At 37.5% G+C, this 16,104-nt stretch overlaps 1 protein-coding gene across 4 annotated transcripts in view; it reads right to left on the bottom strand.

Moving 5' to 3' along the window:
* Positions 1–378: 378 nt before the first annotated feature.
* The window catches only part of LGSN (lengsin, lens protein with glutamine synthetase domain), a 28,516-nt gene continuing 12,790 nt past the window's right edge, over positions 379–16,104 (bottom strand). For 2 of the 4 annotated variants that reach the window (XM_032864455.1, XM_032864456.1), the window contains exons 2-5: positions 15,142–15,268; positions 14,241–14,438; positions 7,897–8,063; positions 379–1,967 (exon numbers count right to left, since the gene is read on the bottom strand). In XM_032864455.1, the coding sequence (XP_032720346.1) occupies positions 768–1,967; positions 7,897–8,063; positions 14,241–14,438; positions 15,142–15,268 (1,692 nt within the window). In that variant the 3' untranslated portion in view covers positions 379–767. Of the gene's footprint in view, positions 1,968–7,896; positions 8,064–14,240; positions 14,439–15,141; positions 15,269–15,920; positions 16,047–16,104 lie in introns of all 4 variants that reach the window. The other 2 variants (XM_032864458.1, XM_032864457.1) reach the window with 2 other exon arrangements.

The following is a 16,104-nucleotide window of genomic DNA, read 5'->3' as shown; positions in this document are numbered from 1 at the left end:
TTTCTTATGGATTTGTTTCTTGTGGACATCGTAGGCTTGAACTTCCCAGGACTTTCAGGAGCCAGTAAAGAAGGGTACAAAGAAGGGATGTACTGGGAAACCTTCTACTCGTCATCATGACATATTTTTGAAAACTTACATATTTAGAAAGATCCCAATGATTCTGGCAAGTTTTGCTCCATAAAGCAGAGCTTCCTCCTTGTTATTCCATCTTGCATGAGCTCCATTCCCAAGAGTGTTCCCCTAGCCACATTCCTGGCAGGTGAGCCAATGGGAGGGGTAATGGCAGAAGGATTGGGAAAGGGCAGGTAACAGAGCTCTATTTATCTAGATTACTGAAACTGTATGAGTAAGCATTTTTGTCTCCCTGGCAGTCACAATGTATGTGTATAATTGAAATTCTTCTTTTTTTCAGTCATTTACATTTTGCTTTGTAATTCTTAAGACTTCTTTATTATATGAATGTATCTGTTGCCTGAAATAACTGAATATTTCTCTCTAGGTCAACATAAACAGCAGAAACGATGACTGACCAACAAGACCTGGGAAATCTGCATATTACAGCTGCACCACAACTTTATTGTTTGCTTCTACTATCAGAATCCTCTCAGCAGTCCCACTTCATCGGTCAAATATTCCATTGGGACAAAAAAGAGCGAAAGCCTATGTAGTCCTTCTGTCGTTGATTATAAAAATCCAATCTTTTCTTCCTGGGAGATCAGCTACTTAAAAAACACATCTCCAAAAGAATAGTTAAGGGTTCTAGTCTAAATAAAATATTCTAAGAATTTATTTCTCTCAGCATCTGTTTCTTCATTTTCCAGCTCATATTTTTTCATGGCAACGAAATAGCGAATGAAAGTTTCCCCCAGGGCCTGTCTCAGACACTGATCTTCCTCCAGTGCTACAAGAGCGTCTTCTAGTTTCAAAGGGATCTTGGCAGATTTGGCCTGACAGAAGTCCGTGCTGTCATCGGGACCGGCCAGGACACCGTCACTGCTTTGAAGTCCATCCAAGCCCGCAGCAACCGTCGCCGCCAGCACCAGGTATGGATTTGCAGTCGCGGAGCCCAGTTTATTTTCTATCCGGCTGCCTTTCTCACCGTGACACTTGATATTAAAAGCACAGCTGTTGTCATTGTATCCCCATGTCGTAGGCACACTCTCCTTGAGGTGTTTACTCTCCTTGGAATAACGCTTCCGGCAGCTAACAGCAGGAGCCATCAGGCAGCTGAGAGCAGCAGAGTGCTTCAAGAGCCCTGCCAACCATTTTTTCCCAGTGATCGTGAGCTCCTCGACTCCAGAATTGCTGCAAAACATATTTTTCTTCCCCCCGACATCCCAGAGACTGTGAGACAAAATTCCTGAATTGCAGAATCCGGTCTCGATGAAAAAGCTGGTGATGTAATTATATTTCCTCGCAACTTCTTTGACACCTGTTCTGAGGGTGAATGCATTATCAGCTGCACTGATGCCAAATTCGGGCAAAAAACAGATTTCCATCTGACCGGGCCTGGTAGAGGAGGAAAAACTCTCGACATTGGCTCCAGTGTGATACAAACCATCAACGAGCTCCTGGATGAAAGGCTGGTCATGATTATTTAGCAGTGTTGAAGCAGGGAAAGAGATGGTCTTTGAATTGATAATTTCGGGCACAGCAAAAATGCAAAAATCATAGATGAAGGCGGAGAGCAGGGAAAAGCCAGTGTCCTGCAGCTGGGTCAGCTGCCTTTTGGCGATGTACCGTGGGGAAGTCAAAAGAGGCTCCCCAGTCACAGTGAACGTGTCACATATCACTCTGGCAGTTCTCTCAGCCCATGGCAGAACCCGGAAGGTTGAGAGCTCCGGCATCAGGACGATGTCACTATTAAAACACGTTGCTCTTATGTGATCGACTTCATCGTCCTTAGGATTCGGTATCAGTTCCAGATAACCTCGGGGCATGCAGACGCCGTGGATCACTTTTTCCTGAGGAAATTAAAGGTCAGAGCAATCAGGTTTGGACGCTTGAAAGCAAAGGAAAGGGTGGGGGTGGGGGAGACACATTGCTCATGAGGGAAAAAAAATGTCTTTCACATCCATTGGTTAACATTAGCTTAATATCAAATAAATTCTAAATATTTTTTTTTTTTCAGATGTATTTATTTAGGGGAGCCTGGGTGGCTCAGTGGGTTAAGCCTCCGCCTTCAGCTCAGGTCATGATCTCAGGGTCCTCGGATCAAGCCCTGCTTCGGGCTCTCTGCTCAGCCTACTTCTGCCTACTTCTGATCTCTGTCTGTTAAATAAATAAATAGAATCTTAAAAAAAAAAAGATAGTATTTATTTATTTGAGAGAAACAGAGACACGCTGAGGGCCAGGGCAGACGAATGGGAGAGAGAGTTTCCTCAAGCAGACTCCCTGCTGATGGGGAGCCCCCACTCAGACTTGATCCCACGACTCTGACATCATGACCTGAGCTGAAACCAAGAGTTGCCTGCTTAACCAACTGAGCCACCCAGGGGCCCCCAAATTTAAAATATTTTAAAATAAATCCCGAGTTACTTTTATAAACAACTCTTAATATTTTTAGCCTGGAAGGCTTTATATGTTTTGGGATCTGAAAATAGCAATCCTTAAATAAAAGGTACAATAATAAAAGAAATGTCTTTATAGCAAATGACAAAGGTAAAGCCTTGTGAAATTGTTTGAAATGATCATAACCTAGTTCTTTTTAAAGCACTTTTTATTTTATGGCATAGTTGCTAATATCTCAGCTAAGGTTTTATTTTTGGCTTATTTTGTTGTAATCCCTATAGTTAACTGAAAATCTTCAGTCCTTCCAGGAACTTAACAGTGGTCAGTCCTAGGACACACACAATAGTCATCCTAAGGACCCTGGTCTGTCATCCAGAGGTCCCAGGGCTGCTGACAGCTGCACTCCTCTCTTCATCCACTTATACAACCCACTAAGAATGAATACATAACAGCCTCACAGTCCCTGAAACTTGGCCTGTGAGCGTGGACTTAGATCTCCAAAGCTATAGTTCCAAAACGTGTTATCGCCTTCAAGTCAGCCACGAACTGTCAACAAGTCTGACTTCTAGGCCTAACTCTTTCATTCATCACTTGAGTGAAGTTACACAAATCACTGGACCGAGTGAGTCGGCTTCCATGTCTGTGTAACAAACGTGTTAGGCTCTATGGTTGCTAAGGCACTTTCTAGCCATAGACCTCTTGGGGTCCGTGTATTTGGTCATTCATTTAACTTTTGCTATGTGCCAGACAATAGGGACATGATGAGGTTATTAAGTTGAGCAGACATGTTAAAACGGTTTCTAGAAATTATGTCATAGCAATATAACAAAGCTTCATGCGTTGAAGGTTACAGTAATGGTAGGGGAGAAGCTAACTGTAAGGTTTGGTTCCCATTATGTCAGTGCGTATCATGACATGCTAACATTCTATAAGCCAAATTGTTTCTTCTATTACCTCCAGTCCCAAAGAGCATGGCTAACATGCTAACATTCTATAAGCCAAATTGTTTCTTCTATTACCTCCAGTCCCAAAGAGCATGGCTACCAAAGACAGATGCTAACAGGGACCACGCTACTGGTCCCTCTTCTGCCTTTGACCGTGAGCCCCCACACTTCCTCACATCTGTACAAAAATACTTTCAAATGCCATTTGACTTGACTGATCCAAATCTGCTTTTGCCAGTAATAAAGTTGAGAAAGTCAAGCACTATTCAGTGCCTGCTTAATTTTTTCAGTTCCCTCAATGACCTGTACACACACACACACACACACACATAGAGGCATTGTGGCATTTCAGAGTACTTTAGTATGAAATCCTTTCATTTGAATTTTTACTATAAGAAATAATGATATTTCCTTACTTTTCAATTTTAGTTTGGAAATCCATATGTTAGTTCTGTATATCCCTAAAACAAAGGGTAATGTATTTTATTCAGGAGATTTCCAAGAGTTCCTGCAATTGAAATCTGTGTTTGTATTCACCTGGTTGTGAACAATAGGGAAGAACTTGTTACATTTCATTCCGCTAGGTCTTCACAGATTTAAAGAATAGGAAAAAGTCGCACTTTGTTCTTCAAACTATTTAATCTGTATATTTCTGAGCACTCTTTTTTAACACTGTCATTTTCTTTGTTCTTTTTTGAACATTCTGAATTCAAACGACTCTTTATTAGTAGTGGGAAATATATAAATATACATAAACATGTCTTGCTCATGACAACTAATGAAGTTATCTTCACAAGTGTTTATAAATACAAAGTACTGGGACAACTTCACACTCTAATATAGATCACCAGGGATTCAATAAAAACTCTAGCATAATAGCTCAAATCTCTACAATAACTGAAATTTGGATCACAGTAAAGGCCACCGAAGAATTAGTTATAAATTCTGCTGCAATACATCATGTTTTGATTAGATCAAAGATAGAAAGAATCTACTTTATCTGCATATAATTTAAATAAAAACTAGTCTTTTGCTAGAACAGAGACAGTTGGTTGTAAGGTTTAATCAGCTAATGTTTGTAAGGCATTTAGCACAGTGCCAGGCATATGATAAGTTTTCTTTAAAAAGTAGATACCATCTGGGGTGCCTTGGTGGCTCACTGGGTTAAGCCTCTGCCTTCAGCTCAGGTCATGATGTCAGGGTCCTGGGATAGAGCCCCGCATCGCACTGGGCTCTCTGCTCAGCAGGGAGCCTGCTTCCCCCTCTCTCTCTGCCTGCCTTTCTGCCCACTTGTGATCTCTCTCTCTGTTAAATAAATAATTTTTTAAAAAAAGGAAAAGGAAAAGAAGGAGGAGGAGGAGAAGGGGAAGGAGGAGTATTGTAACTGGAAGTGAAGAATCAGAGGTGGACATCCCAACTCTGCCTGTAATTGCCTGTGTAGTTTGAGAACACTTTCCTTAACTTTTCTGGGCCTCCCTTCATTCATGTATAAATGAAGAAGATGGGTTATATTACCTCCTGTATTTCCTTGCATGGTCTAACAATAATTTTTAAATTGACATTTTATTTTCCACAAATAGAAAAAGGTTTAAAAATTACTTTAGAAAGATTGAAATTACTTTCACTATGTTATAGGCAAATTCAAATCATGGATCCACTCTTCGTTTAATGAGTTCTCCATACAGAATTGTATTTATATCAGACTCATGTTGTTCATATTGTTTTGCACACTTGAACTTATTTTTTATGTCCATTTGCAATGAATTTCACAAAATGAATAATTTAATTTTTAATTACAAATACTCATGATGTAAATATTCACTATTACCTATACCTTCACAAGTTCCAAAATGAATTCAAAGTGCTTTGTTAAAAAATAAATAGATACTCTATAATCATTAAATAAGAATAAAATAATGACTAGGTAATAAAAGGAGAAAGTGAGTTTGTATTTGCAAATTAAGACAAAAAATAAATACAGCAAATGAGAAGAAGTATGATAAGTTATATTAAAATTCTTATGATAGACAAACTTTTTCCCTGAATAAACTCCAGAAGAAAAAAATTGATTCTAATACATTGGACATTGAATGAGATAATGGAAAGTATTTTCAATAGTATTTTTAAAAAGAATTGCCGACATTTTCTTTTTATGTCAATTTTATCAATCCCCAGCAAGTGGAGGGAGCATATTAAATTATATGTTCATAAAAGAGTTTCTTCGAGGAACTAGAATAATACTCTAAATATGTAGCTTTGAGATGCCATTAGTGGAATAAATGATTGAGATTTGACAAAAACTGAATAGCAAGCAGTTTTATATTGAGGTCTCTGGCAAGTGCCTGAGGTGTCAGTTGTGTTTTCTTATTGATTGAAAGAAATTCGTATAAATTAGATTTTTGGCCCGTTCACAGGAAATTTCACATTTTCTTGTCAAAATTAACCAACATGTATTCTTGCATGGATGAAGAGAAAATAATGTCTGCAAGCAGGTCTAAAGGATTTCTTAAGAGACAAATTTGGGGGGTCCATTTCCTTTTTTTTTTTTTTCATTATTATTATTAAGTAGAGTTGACATAAATATTTTATCAGTTTCAGGTGTACACCACAGTGATTCGACCATTGTACACATTATACTGTGCTCACCAAGATAAGTGTAGCCAACGTCTATCACCATACAATGTTACTACAATATTATTGGTTCTATTCCCTTTGCTGTACTCTTCATCCCTGTGACTTAATTCTAACTGCAAGTTTTGTACCTTTTAATTGCCTTCACCCATTCTGGAAACAATCAGTTTGTTCCCTGCATTCATGAGTCTGTTTCAGTTTGTTTGTTCATTTGTTTTGTTTTGTTTTTTTAGGTTCCACATGTAAGTGAAATCATATAATATATGTCTTTCTTTGCCTGACTTACTTCACTTAACCTAACACCCTCTAGCTCCATCCATGTTGTCACAAATGGCAAGATCTCATCCTTTTTATGGCTGAGAAATTTTCCATTGCATATAAACACCACGTCTTCTTTATCTATTCACTTATCAATGGATATTTGGGCTGCTTCCATATCTTAGCTATTATAAATAATGCTGCAATAAACATAGGGGTACATATATCTTTCTAAATTGGTGTTTTCATTTATCAGAGTAAATACTCAGTAATAGAATTAATGGATGGTATAGTATTTCTACTTATAATTTTTTAAGGAACCCTCATCCTGTGATTTTCCATAGTGTTTCCACCAATTTACATTCCCATCAATAGTACACAAGGATTTCCTTTTCTCCACATCTTGCTAACAGTTGCTATTTCTTGTCTTTTTGATACCAGCCATTCTGACTAGTGTGAGGTAATATCTCATTGTCATTTTGATTTGCATTTCTCTGATGATGAGTGAAGTTGAGCATTTTTTAAAAACAAATTTGAACCTGTTAGAATTCTTTTAAAAAGTATTTTTGGGGGCACCTGGGTGGCTCAGTGGGTTAAGCCGCTGCCTTCGGCTCAGGTCATGATCTCAGGGTCCTGGGATCGAGTCCCATATCGGGCTCTCTGCTCAGTGGGGAGACTGCTTCCCTCTCTCTCTCTCTGCCTGCCTCTCTGTCTACTTGTGATTTCTCTCTGTCAAATAAATTAAAAAAAAAAAAAAGAATCTAACTAAAAAGTATTTTTGAAGGTGCCCACTTTTTCTCAACATAAAACAAATGAGAAAATTACAATTTTATATTAAAGTGATAAAAATAATCTATACCTTAGAAATAAAGTTAGAGGTGGCTCAACTTTTGTACTTTCATATATAATACTGATTGATGTCCCTTCCTTCTAACAAATGTTTCAGTGCCACAATAAATCGGTCATTAAAACAAATACATGACATAAACTGAAGAAAAATTTCAGAAAGTCTCAAAACATATCCCAAAATACAATATTTTCAAGAATTTAATGGTATTTATTAAGTCATCCAACAACAATAGGGTATTTTCTTATCAGAATTAGAAGCTGAAAGGGATATGTTTTTTATCTAGCAAATTCTTTCTATTTAATCTTTTTTTTTTTTCATTTTATATTTGCTCTTGGGTCTTCTGTTGCAATTTTCTCATGTCAACCCAAATATAATCTCCATAATTGCAGTAAGAGAGAAAAGATAATTCTATGGAGGGAAATTATTCAAGGCAGAAAGACTAAAATTACCAGTCTTAATTAGTTTTATATTTCTATTGGGTAAAGGAATTGCTATTTGGGCCTTGAAAGTGTATGTTCAGCCCCTTAGGGAGCAGTAATGTGTTTGGGGAGGGACAAGGGAAAAAAACAAAATAAATTACTGGTTTTCAGCCTTAATTACTGTATAGATTACAAGAAAATAAGGAAGAGTAGGAAGGACCATTTGCTTGCTCATGGTCATGAAATTACATTCACTCATAACTCTACTTGTAAAACTCACTTGGAAAAAGTGTGCAGGGATACTCTTAGATCTGGACACACCATGGAGGTCTGTTGCTTCAAATCGCACAAACTGAAGGTGATTTTTGGCCATCTCTTGTTTAATGTGCTTCATTCTAGAGGAGAGATGAGGTGTGGTCGGAATTTCAGTGCTGTCCCTGGTGTTATCTGTAGGATAGAAGATGCCCTAAGTCATTAGATCATGATGAATGGAAAAGCAAGAGAAGACTACAGAGAGTGACTTTGTCATCATGACTGTTAACAAAATCATCATATACTCTTGTCATTGACTTATAGGTAGAGATCTTACCTTTCTTACCCTGCCTTTACCATAGTCCCAAGAACACAGTCTCTAAACAGTCTAAGCGATTATTTATAAAGCACTTGGGGTTAAGCAAAAATTAACGTTATCAGAATAAGCATAGAGCAATATCATATGCAAATACTTACTGTAAATGCCTTTGCTTATGGAAATTAGGATACATTTGCATAACGTGACAGCTTAGGCACCATACAAGTCTGTGTACAAATAACTATCCCTGAAAAGACTGAGCTTCTCTCACTAACTGGTACTACTTAAAGGTTCCTGTATGATTAAAGGCAAAATTGTTGGGTTTTGTTTACCTTGTGCAGATTTGCATTTTTTTGTTTTTGTTTTGTTTGCCAAAAGGGATTTATGACATCTGAATCTAAGGCATCTATATGTCTCTGTCAAATTTAAACTTAAAAATCAGTATAAATGTGCAAACCAAATTGTTTTTCAAGGATGAGACTGTAAGAGATGAAAAATCTAGACTGAAAACCAGAAACCTAAATATATATGTATTTAAGATGGACTGTAAATTCTAAAACTTCAGAGCTAGAAGAGAGTTTGGCAATAAATCACCTAAGCTAACAAATTTGCTAGCTTGCAAGCAAATTGCACCCAGAGAGGTGCAGTGAGGTAGTCCAAATCACTCTCAGTTCATTGTCAAAAATTGAAGCTACAAACCAAACCTCTTAACTCCCAGTGGGTGGCTCATTACCAGGAAATGAATGAATATATCCAAAGCATTTAAAAGGTCAGGCACGCAGTACACACCACAAATGTTAGCTACCATCCAAATGTTCAGAAGAGGTAGCAGCAGACTGTAGAGATTCAGCATAAACACCAAAGCCATCTGCTTCCCTCAGAATCCTGCCTGTGCCCTAGACACTTCCTTACTTCTCTGAGCCTGGATTTTCTCATTGATACAATATTATCCACTTTATAGGCTTGTTGTGATGATTAAACAAGTTATTTAACAGTTCCTGGCAGACATTAAGCACCATATAAGTGCTTCTTAAATACGTAAAGTGAACACAATTACTCTAGCCTTGGTAATGGTACCATGATCATGCCTAAATCTGAATATCCATCAATCTGTCACATTACTGATGCTGAGCACCTATAATTTTAAAGTGATACCTGAATATCCTTTTCTGAGATATAATTGGCTTTAAAAATAAACATAAAGATTGACAGTTTAAAAACAGAGATTAAGTAGATTTTAAGTACATGAAGCATGAGGAAAACAAATTACTGGTTCCACCTATACAAATATATTAGAGATAATGTCCTGTCACTGATACATTTGGCTACTCTGAGACTCCTGAGGCTTTATAACTACCTTCCATTTAACACAAACAATTAAGCTGTAGCAATTTCAATGTTTCATGCTAAATTAGCAGTTGCTGTCTTCCCAAACTATCCTGAAGTATTGAGTGTTCTGCCGAAGTTGAACAATTCTCTTTAAAGAAAATACAATTTATAAGCATTTTAAAATATGAAAAATTTCAGACAAGCAGTATTCTAAAAATAATAAGGAATTACATACAAGCTATAAATATTTTAACAACATAAAAAAAACCAGTAAGCGTCTCCTACTAAAAGAACAAAAACATTTTATTGGCTCACTAGTAATACGATCACAGACAATCTCATTAGTTCTTTGTTTTATCTGTATCTTCTAATGTTTCTACAATAAATATGCATTCTTTTAAAATAAGGAAAATATGCGTCCACTCAAGATGGGTTGTTTAGTTACCATGTACTATTTATATCGGACATATATCTAGGAAGAAGCCAGAAAAAGCCCTGCCCTCATAGAGCTTTATATTATTGAATGGGAGAGCTATAGTCAATACATACACCATCAAATGCAAAGGTGGTATATTTTGTCATTGTTAAAAGTGCTGAAAATAAATAAATGTAATCATCTGGAGTATTGATTCTATGAGACCTAATCACGATATAAACAGGTCTAACCTCTGATTCACTTGAAGATTGTCAAATTGCACTATAGCTGGACAGTAAGTACGTGAATTAGTTTGCTAGGGCTGCCATAATAAATACCACAGACCGGGTGACTTAAACAGAAATTTATCTTCTTACAGTTCCAGAGGGTAGAAGTCAAAGGTCCAAGTGTCAACAGTGTTGGTTTCTTCTGAGAGTTTCTCTCATTGGCTAATAAATTGCTTTCTTCTTCACGTGATCTTCCCTCTGTGCGTGTTCTAATCTTCTCTTCATATAAGAATACCAGTCATGCTGGATTTGGGCCCATGCTATAGACCTCATTTAACATTAATTACTTCTTTTAAAACTCTATCTCCAAATACAAACACCATGTGAGGCATGAGGGGATAAGACTCCAAACACCTATGAATTTAGGGGAGACACAATTCAACCCATAATAATATATCATCCCATTTCCATTTTCTTCAGAGTTCTCATCACCACCCACCATATTGTAAAATCATGTGCTTATTTTCTGTCCTTCCCCACTCGCATGTCAATTCAAGGATGTCAGGAGAAAAGGCGCTCAAGTTTACTGGCTGCTATATCCCCAGTACTTGCAGCCATACAGACATATCATAGATGCTCAATGACTATTCCTTTAATAAGGGGGTGTGTGGGTAAATTAATTAATTAATACACCCTGGGTGATTTGACCTTGTCTAATTAACTAGTGGAATTGGTATCACATATTTCAGTGAGTATATTAAGTACCATCTCATTCATTTGAAAGTTTAATTCTTTCACCAAATATGAGAACTCTATCCAATCTAATTTCATTTTCAAGGAATCAACTAATCTTACTGAATCATTGTCTGAATTTCTTTTCTTCAAATAAATCATACTTGTTAGTTACAATTAAACCTTTTGGTCAGACCTTCCCAGATGCACATGATGAATAGCGGGCAGATAATTGCTAGTTCAGGGACTCATTTGTTTTTCTTACAATATGGTTCCTGGGAGGTGTTCTCCTTTCCCATCCCCTCAGAGAACCAATAAATTAAATCAATCTGCTTTTACAGAGAAAATTTTCCTACTGTGAGTGTTTACAAGGAAAAAAATAAGAAAACACTAACAAAAAAAAGTTAAAAGTTAAAATAAAACCTCAAAGCTCTATAGCAATTAGAAGGCCTTGGAGAAATGTTGTCTGTGTTCAAGTGACAATAGGACCTATTTCAGTCATAGAGAACAAGCCATGGTCACTTATAAAAGGCAGATGAAATAGGCATTTGAGCTTTCAGAAATACCAACTCAAAAAGAGAAAAGTACATTCAAGAATGTACTCTGCAATACACTGAGTTTATGGAATGCCTGGGATGATCTGCCAAACTCCTTTCCCAGAGCCTGCCTTCCTTCATCCACGTGGCTAGTCTGAGAGACACCCTCTCAGAGCAAGTGTGACCCCAGTCTCCAGCCATATCATGTTAGCCCAGGTGACAGAATAACCAAGTAAAAGCAGTAACAAAACCAAAAACAATAAAAAAGTGGGGAGGAGGAGCTTTTCTTTGAAAAAAAAAAAAATTTTTTTAAAGCAAAGTGGTATCACAGAGAAGAAAACACAATGTCAAAATTTTAACACTGATTGAGGAGTATATTTTCATATTTATCTTTAAATTCTGTATTGATGATTTTTTTGAAGCTATCAACTTGTTGGTGCTTTGGGCCTGTAAAAAGCTTAATCTAGCCTGGGGCCAAAGGAGGGAGCTTCTGAACGAACCAAGTCAGGTTAATAATGATACCCATTATCTTAGTCACAGTCTGTTGGTGCAAAGAGAGCTCACCACATGAGTTTGTTCTTCAGATTCTTTTGATATAAGACTAGGAAATGGTCAATTTCATCTGTTTTATGGCTGAGTCTATATAAAACAAGGGTCACAAATGGCAGAAGAACCAAGGTGGTCTGGAGATACTTTCTTACTAGTTGTCCCAGTGTTTGAAAACATTTTTAATAGTCAACACCTATATATTTCTGAAAATTTTGTACAAAAATCTTGAGTTCAAGCTTCTCTTAAAGAAACTAAATTTGGTAACACTGAGCGGTTATTTCTCCATAGTCACCACTGGCTAGAGGTCTGAGGTGGCCTGAAATGGGCATGTCTCCTCTAATCCACAGATTGGCAAACGTTTTCTCTAAAGGGCCAGATAATAAATATTTGCACTTTTGTAAGCCATTTGGTCTCTGTTGCAACTTCTCAACTGTGCCATTGTAACACGAAAGCAGTCATAGACAATACATAAACTTTATTTACCAAAAACAGCCAGCAGACTGAATCTGGCCTGTGGGCCAGTTGTCAACCTCTGCGATAGTTTCTCACAAGCCAGCCCCATTGACTAGTTCCTTCCACTAGCCATCTCAGTCATTTGCATTATTTACCTGGCCCCTGTGGTATTTGGATTGGTAGCGTCTGATGCTAGGCTGTCAGTGCTCATTCATCTCCATTTCATGGAGAATTTCACAAAGCCAACGCACACAGAAACGCACAGATGAGAGACGCTGTGGTAGGCAGAACAGCCCACAAAGATGTTCACATCCTAAACCCTGAAACCTGTATAATATGTCAAACTGCAGGCCCTAAGGGACTTTGCAAATGCAAATAAGGCTATAACCCTTAAAATAGGGATATTGTCTTGGATTATCCAGAATTCTTAAAAGCAGCAAACTTTCTCCAGCTGTAGGCAGAAAAGAGGTATGAAAGGAGAATTTCAAGAGGTTCCAAACATTAAGTATTTGAGGGATTGTCTTAGTCCTGAGACACCAGACCAGAGCAAGGTTTCCAGGAGCTAAGGGCCACCCCAGTGGACAGTCAGCAATCCTACAACCCCAACGAACTGGATTCTCCCAACAATCTGAGCACTCCCTAGAGTCTTGGATAAGAACACAGATGGCTAACACCTTGACTTCAACCTTGCAAAATCTGAATCAGAGAAACCAGCTGAGACATCCCAGTTGACATATGGAATCCTGACAGTATTCACTTCCCAGGCTCTGGCTCCTCCTTAAGCCCTGTGTGTCATAAAGAAGTTAACCTTGCCAATGGAGACCTCTTTACCCTTGGCTCCTGGGAGATAATCTGGAATGTCCTGCCTGACAAGAGAGTCTTAGTTTACCTGGGGCTTCTGGGTCACACTAGAAAATCTAATAATGTCATTTATTCTGGGAGCTTTGAGTCATGTGATATCAGCTTGACTCCCAGGGAAGCCAGAGACTGAGGTCAGCCACATGAAACCCCACTATGGAGTCCTCCCCCTAAAAAAACACTCTGGACACCAAGACTCAGGCAAGCATCCCATGGTTGTCAATACCCCACATATATTGTCACATATCATTGCCAAAAGAGTGGTGCTATCCATGACACCACTGGGAGAAGACAAATGGAAGCTCTATGCTTAGAACTTTCCTATACTCTCCCTGCTGGGTCTCTTCCCTTGGCTGATTTTCATCTGTATTCTTTCACTGTAATAAACCATAACCTTGAGTATAAGACTTTTCAGTGACTTCTGTGAGTCCTTATAGCAAATTATCAAAACTAGGGATAGTCTTGGGGAGTTCCCTAACTTGCAATTGGTGTCACTAGTGAGGGTAGCCTGGTGGACACTGTCCTTCTAAGTTCACATGCTGCTATATTTCTGTCTTTCCAAACCTTGTTTATTCAACCCTTTCATGATGGATTCCCTTATGGAATAAATACCTCATTTTAACTAGTTTCACTCAACTTGGATCCCAGAGATTTTTGGCCAATACACTGATAGGCCAAAATCGTTGTATTACTGTTAATAAGCCAGAAACTTAGAATAACAAAATTTCACTTTTAGAAAAGACTAGAAAGATCATCCATTGCAACCCTTCCATTTTCTAGATGAGCAGCCTAGTAGTTAAAGAAAACTATATAGCCCTTTATAAACAATAGGTATATAAATTCTTCTGACTCCCAGATGACCATTCCTCAATCCATGCCACGTTAACATTAATTTAAATACAAATTTGGGATTAGTGGCTAGAATCTCCTGTCAGTTTGTTTCTGCGCCCTTACCAGTATGGTTGGAGTTTGTGTTAAATTCACGACAAGGAGCACTGGCTGAAGTTTTGAGGGGTGATGGTTTTATCCCTGTTGTCTGATTCTCGGAGTCCTTGTCATCTTGTGGCAGATAGGAGTCTGCGGAGCCAGCTCCCACAAGTGGTTTGCTCACATCCTCCAACTTGTGGCGCACCATTTGGTTTCTGATCCTTTCTTTAATAAAGAATGGAATAATGTTAAAACACACTGCCTTTGTTTTCAACTGTCTTTTAACATGAGAAAATAATTTATTCCTGGGCAGTGACATACCAAACGAAGGGCAGTGGGAATGACCTGCACTGGTCGTGGGCCATAAAGTGGTGTGTTGTCGGTAGAAAATTTAAACTCTGGTTGCTTTTTACCATTACCGTGCACTGACCATTCCTATTACCCCTGCCTTGGAACACCACTGTTCCTGGATTAAGTCTCTTGTTGTTTGATTATCTCCTAGTTTCAGCACTGTTTCAGAATCTATTGAGTTTAGTTGGAAATCCAACATGTGATACGAAAACTTGTTCCACATCTTTACTATGGTCTCCCAAATCCATCGTAATGATCTTTACACTCGGTCTTGGAGCAGAAATATGCTTCTCTTCTTCAATATATGATCCTTCTGTTGTGTTCTTTCTTTTTTTTCCCCCTCACTGCCATCCTACTTCTGCTCCCTTTCAATTCTGAATATTTTGATTGGTTAATTTTACATATTTATGTTATACCTTGACATTTGCTATCTTTTATGTTGTCTATGTAGAAATAAATTTTAGGTCTTTGTTTTTGCTTCTCCCTTTGATGAAAAGAAAATGTTTTATGAAAAGGAGAACAAAATAGAGATTGTTATTGGCATCATATTCCTGAGAGATCATAATAGCTAAGATACCTTTTGAGTTGGATATATCCATTTCTCCTATTTCAGTTGAGAAAACATGTTTTGTGACTTTCTTTCTTGTTCTTCTTAATTTACTCATCTTGCTGGCTTCAGTCTCATTACTTTCATCTCTCGTATCCTGTAATAATTCATAGACAAAAAGGCAAATAACAGATCTTGCATGCAACTAAATTTGCATGTCAAGAAAGTATGACAATTGGAGAACTAAGTTTTCAAGTGCATATAAAAGACTTTGATAATGAGGTAAATTTTGTCACCTCCATGTGCTCTTGAATAATTCAAAATTAAGAAGCCCAATATTCTGCTTATAGTCAGGATATTCTGTATTCCTTTTTATATATGGCATAGTAGTGTCATTAAATAAATTAAGATCTTGTCCAATAAGTGAAGATTTCTATTCTTTTTTTTTTTTTTTTTTACTCTGGGATATTTTATATTATCAATTCCTAAAAATATTTTACCAAATCCATTTCAGCTACAAAGTCCTTTTTTTATGAGTTCCATCTTTTTTAGAATCTCTAATCTTTTGATCAGAAGCACAAGTACCTGAAGAATTCAGTTTTGTTCTTTTCTCTTACCCCATCCTTACTACATCAATATTTACTTCAAAAAACAGTTGCATTCATAAAATACTGTTTTGCATATGTAAAACAAGTGTTATACTCAAACAGCTTTATAGCCTAGGAAAATCTAAAAGATATTTTAAAACAAAACAATCTAACTTTTACAATCTAGTTCTAATCCTTGACAGAATTCCTTGGTAGACGGACCTGTCAAGGACTATTCCCAGCAAGGAGCAGGGCAGTGAAGCAGGAGCGGAGAGTGAAGAGGAGAGACATCTCTGCACCAACAGTGGGCAGAATCACCCCTGACTTCCCAGAACACAAAAGCTAACACTGAAAAACAAATAAGAATAAGAAAAGCTGACATTGGTATTTTTATGTTTTTTTTACA

Source organism: Lontra canadensis, unplaced genomic scaffold (assembly GCF_010015895.1).
Source record: "Lontra canadensis isolate GAN:19392208 unplaced genomic scaffold, GSC_riverotter_1.0 scaffold27, whole genome shotgun sequence".
NCBI lineage: Eukaryota > Metazoa > Chordata > Mammalia > Carnivora > Mustelidae > Lontra > Lontra canadensis.
Note: the sequence above shows the minus strand (reverse complement) of the source record. Positions and strands in the feature narration are given on the sequence as shown.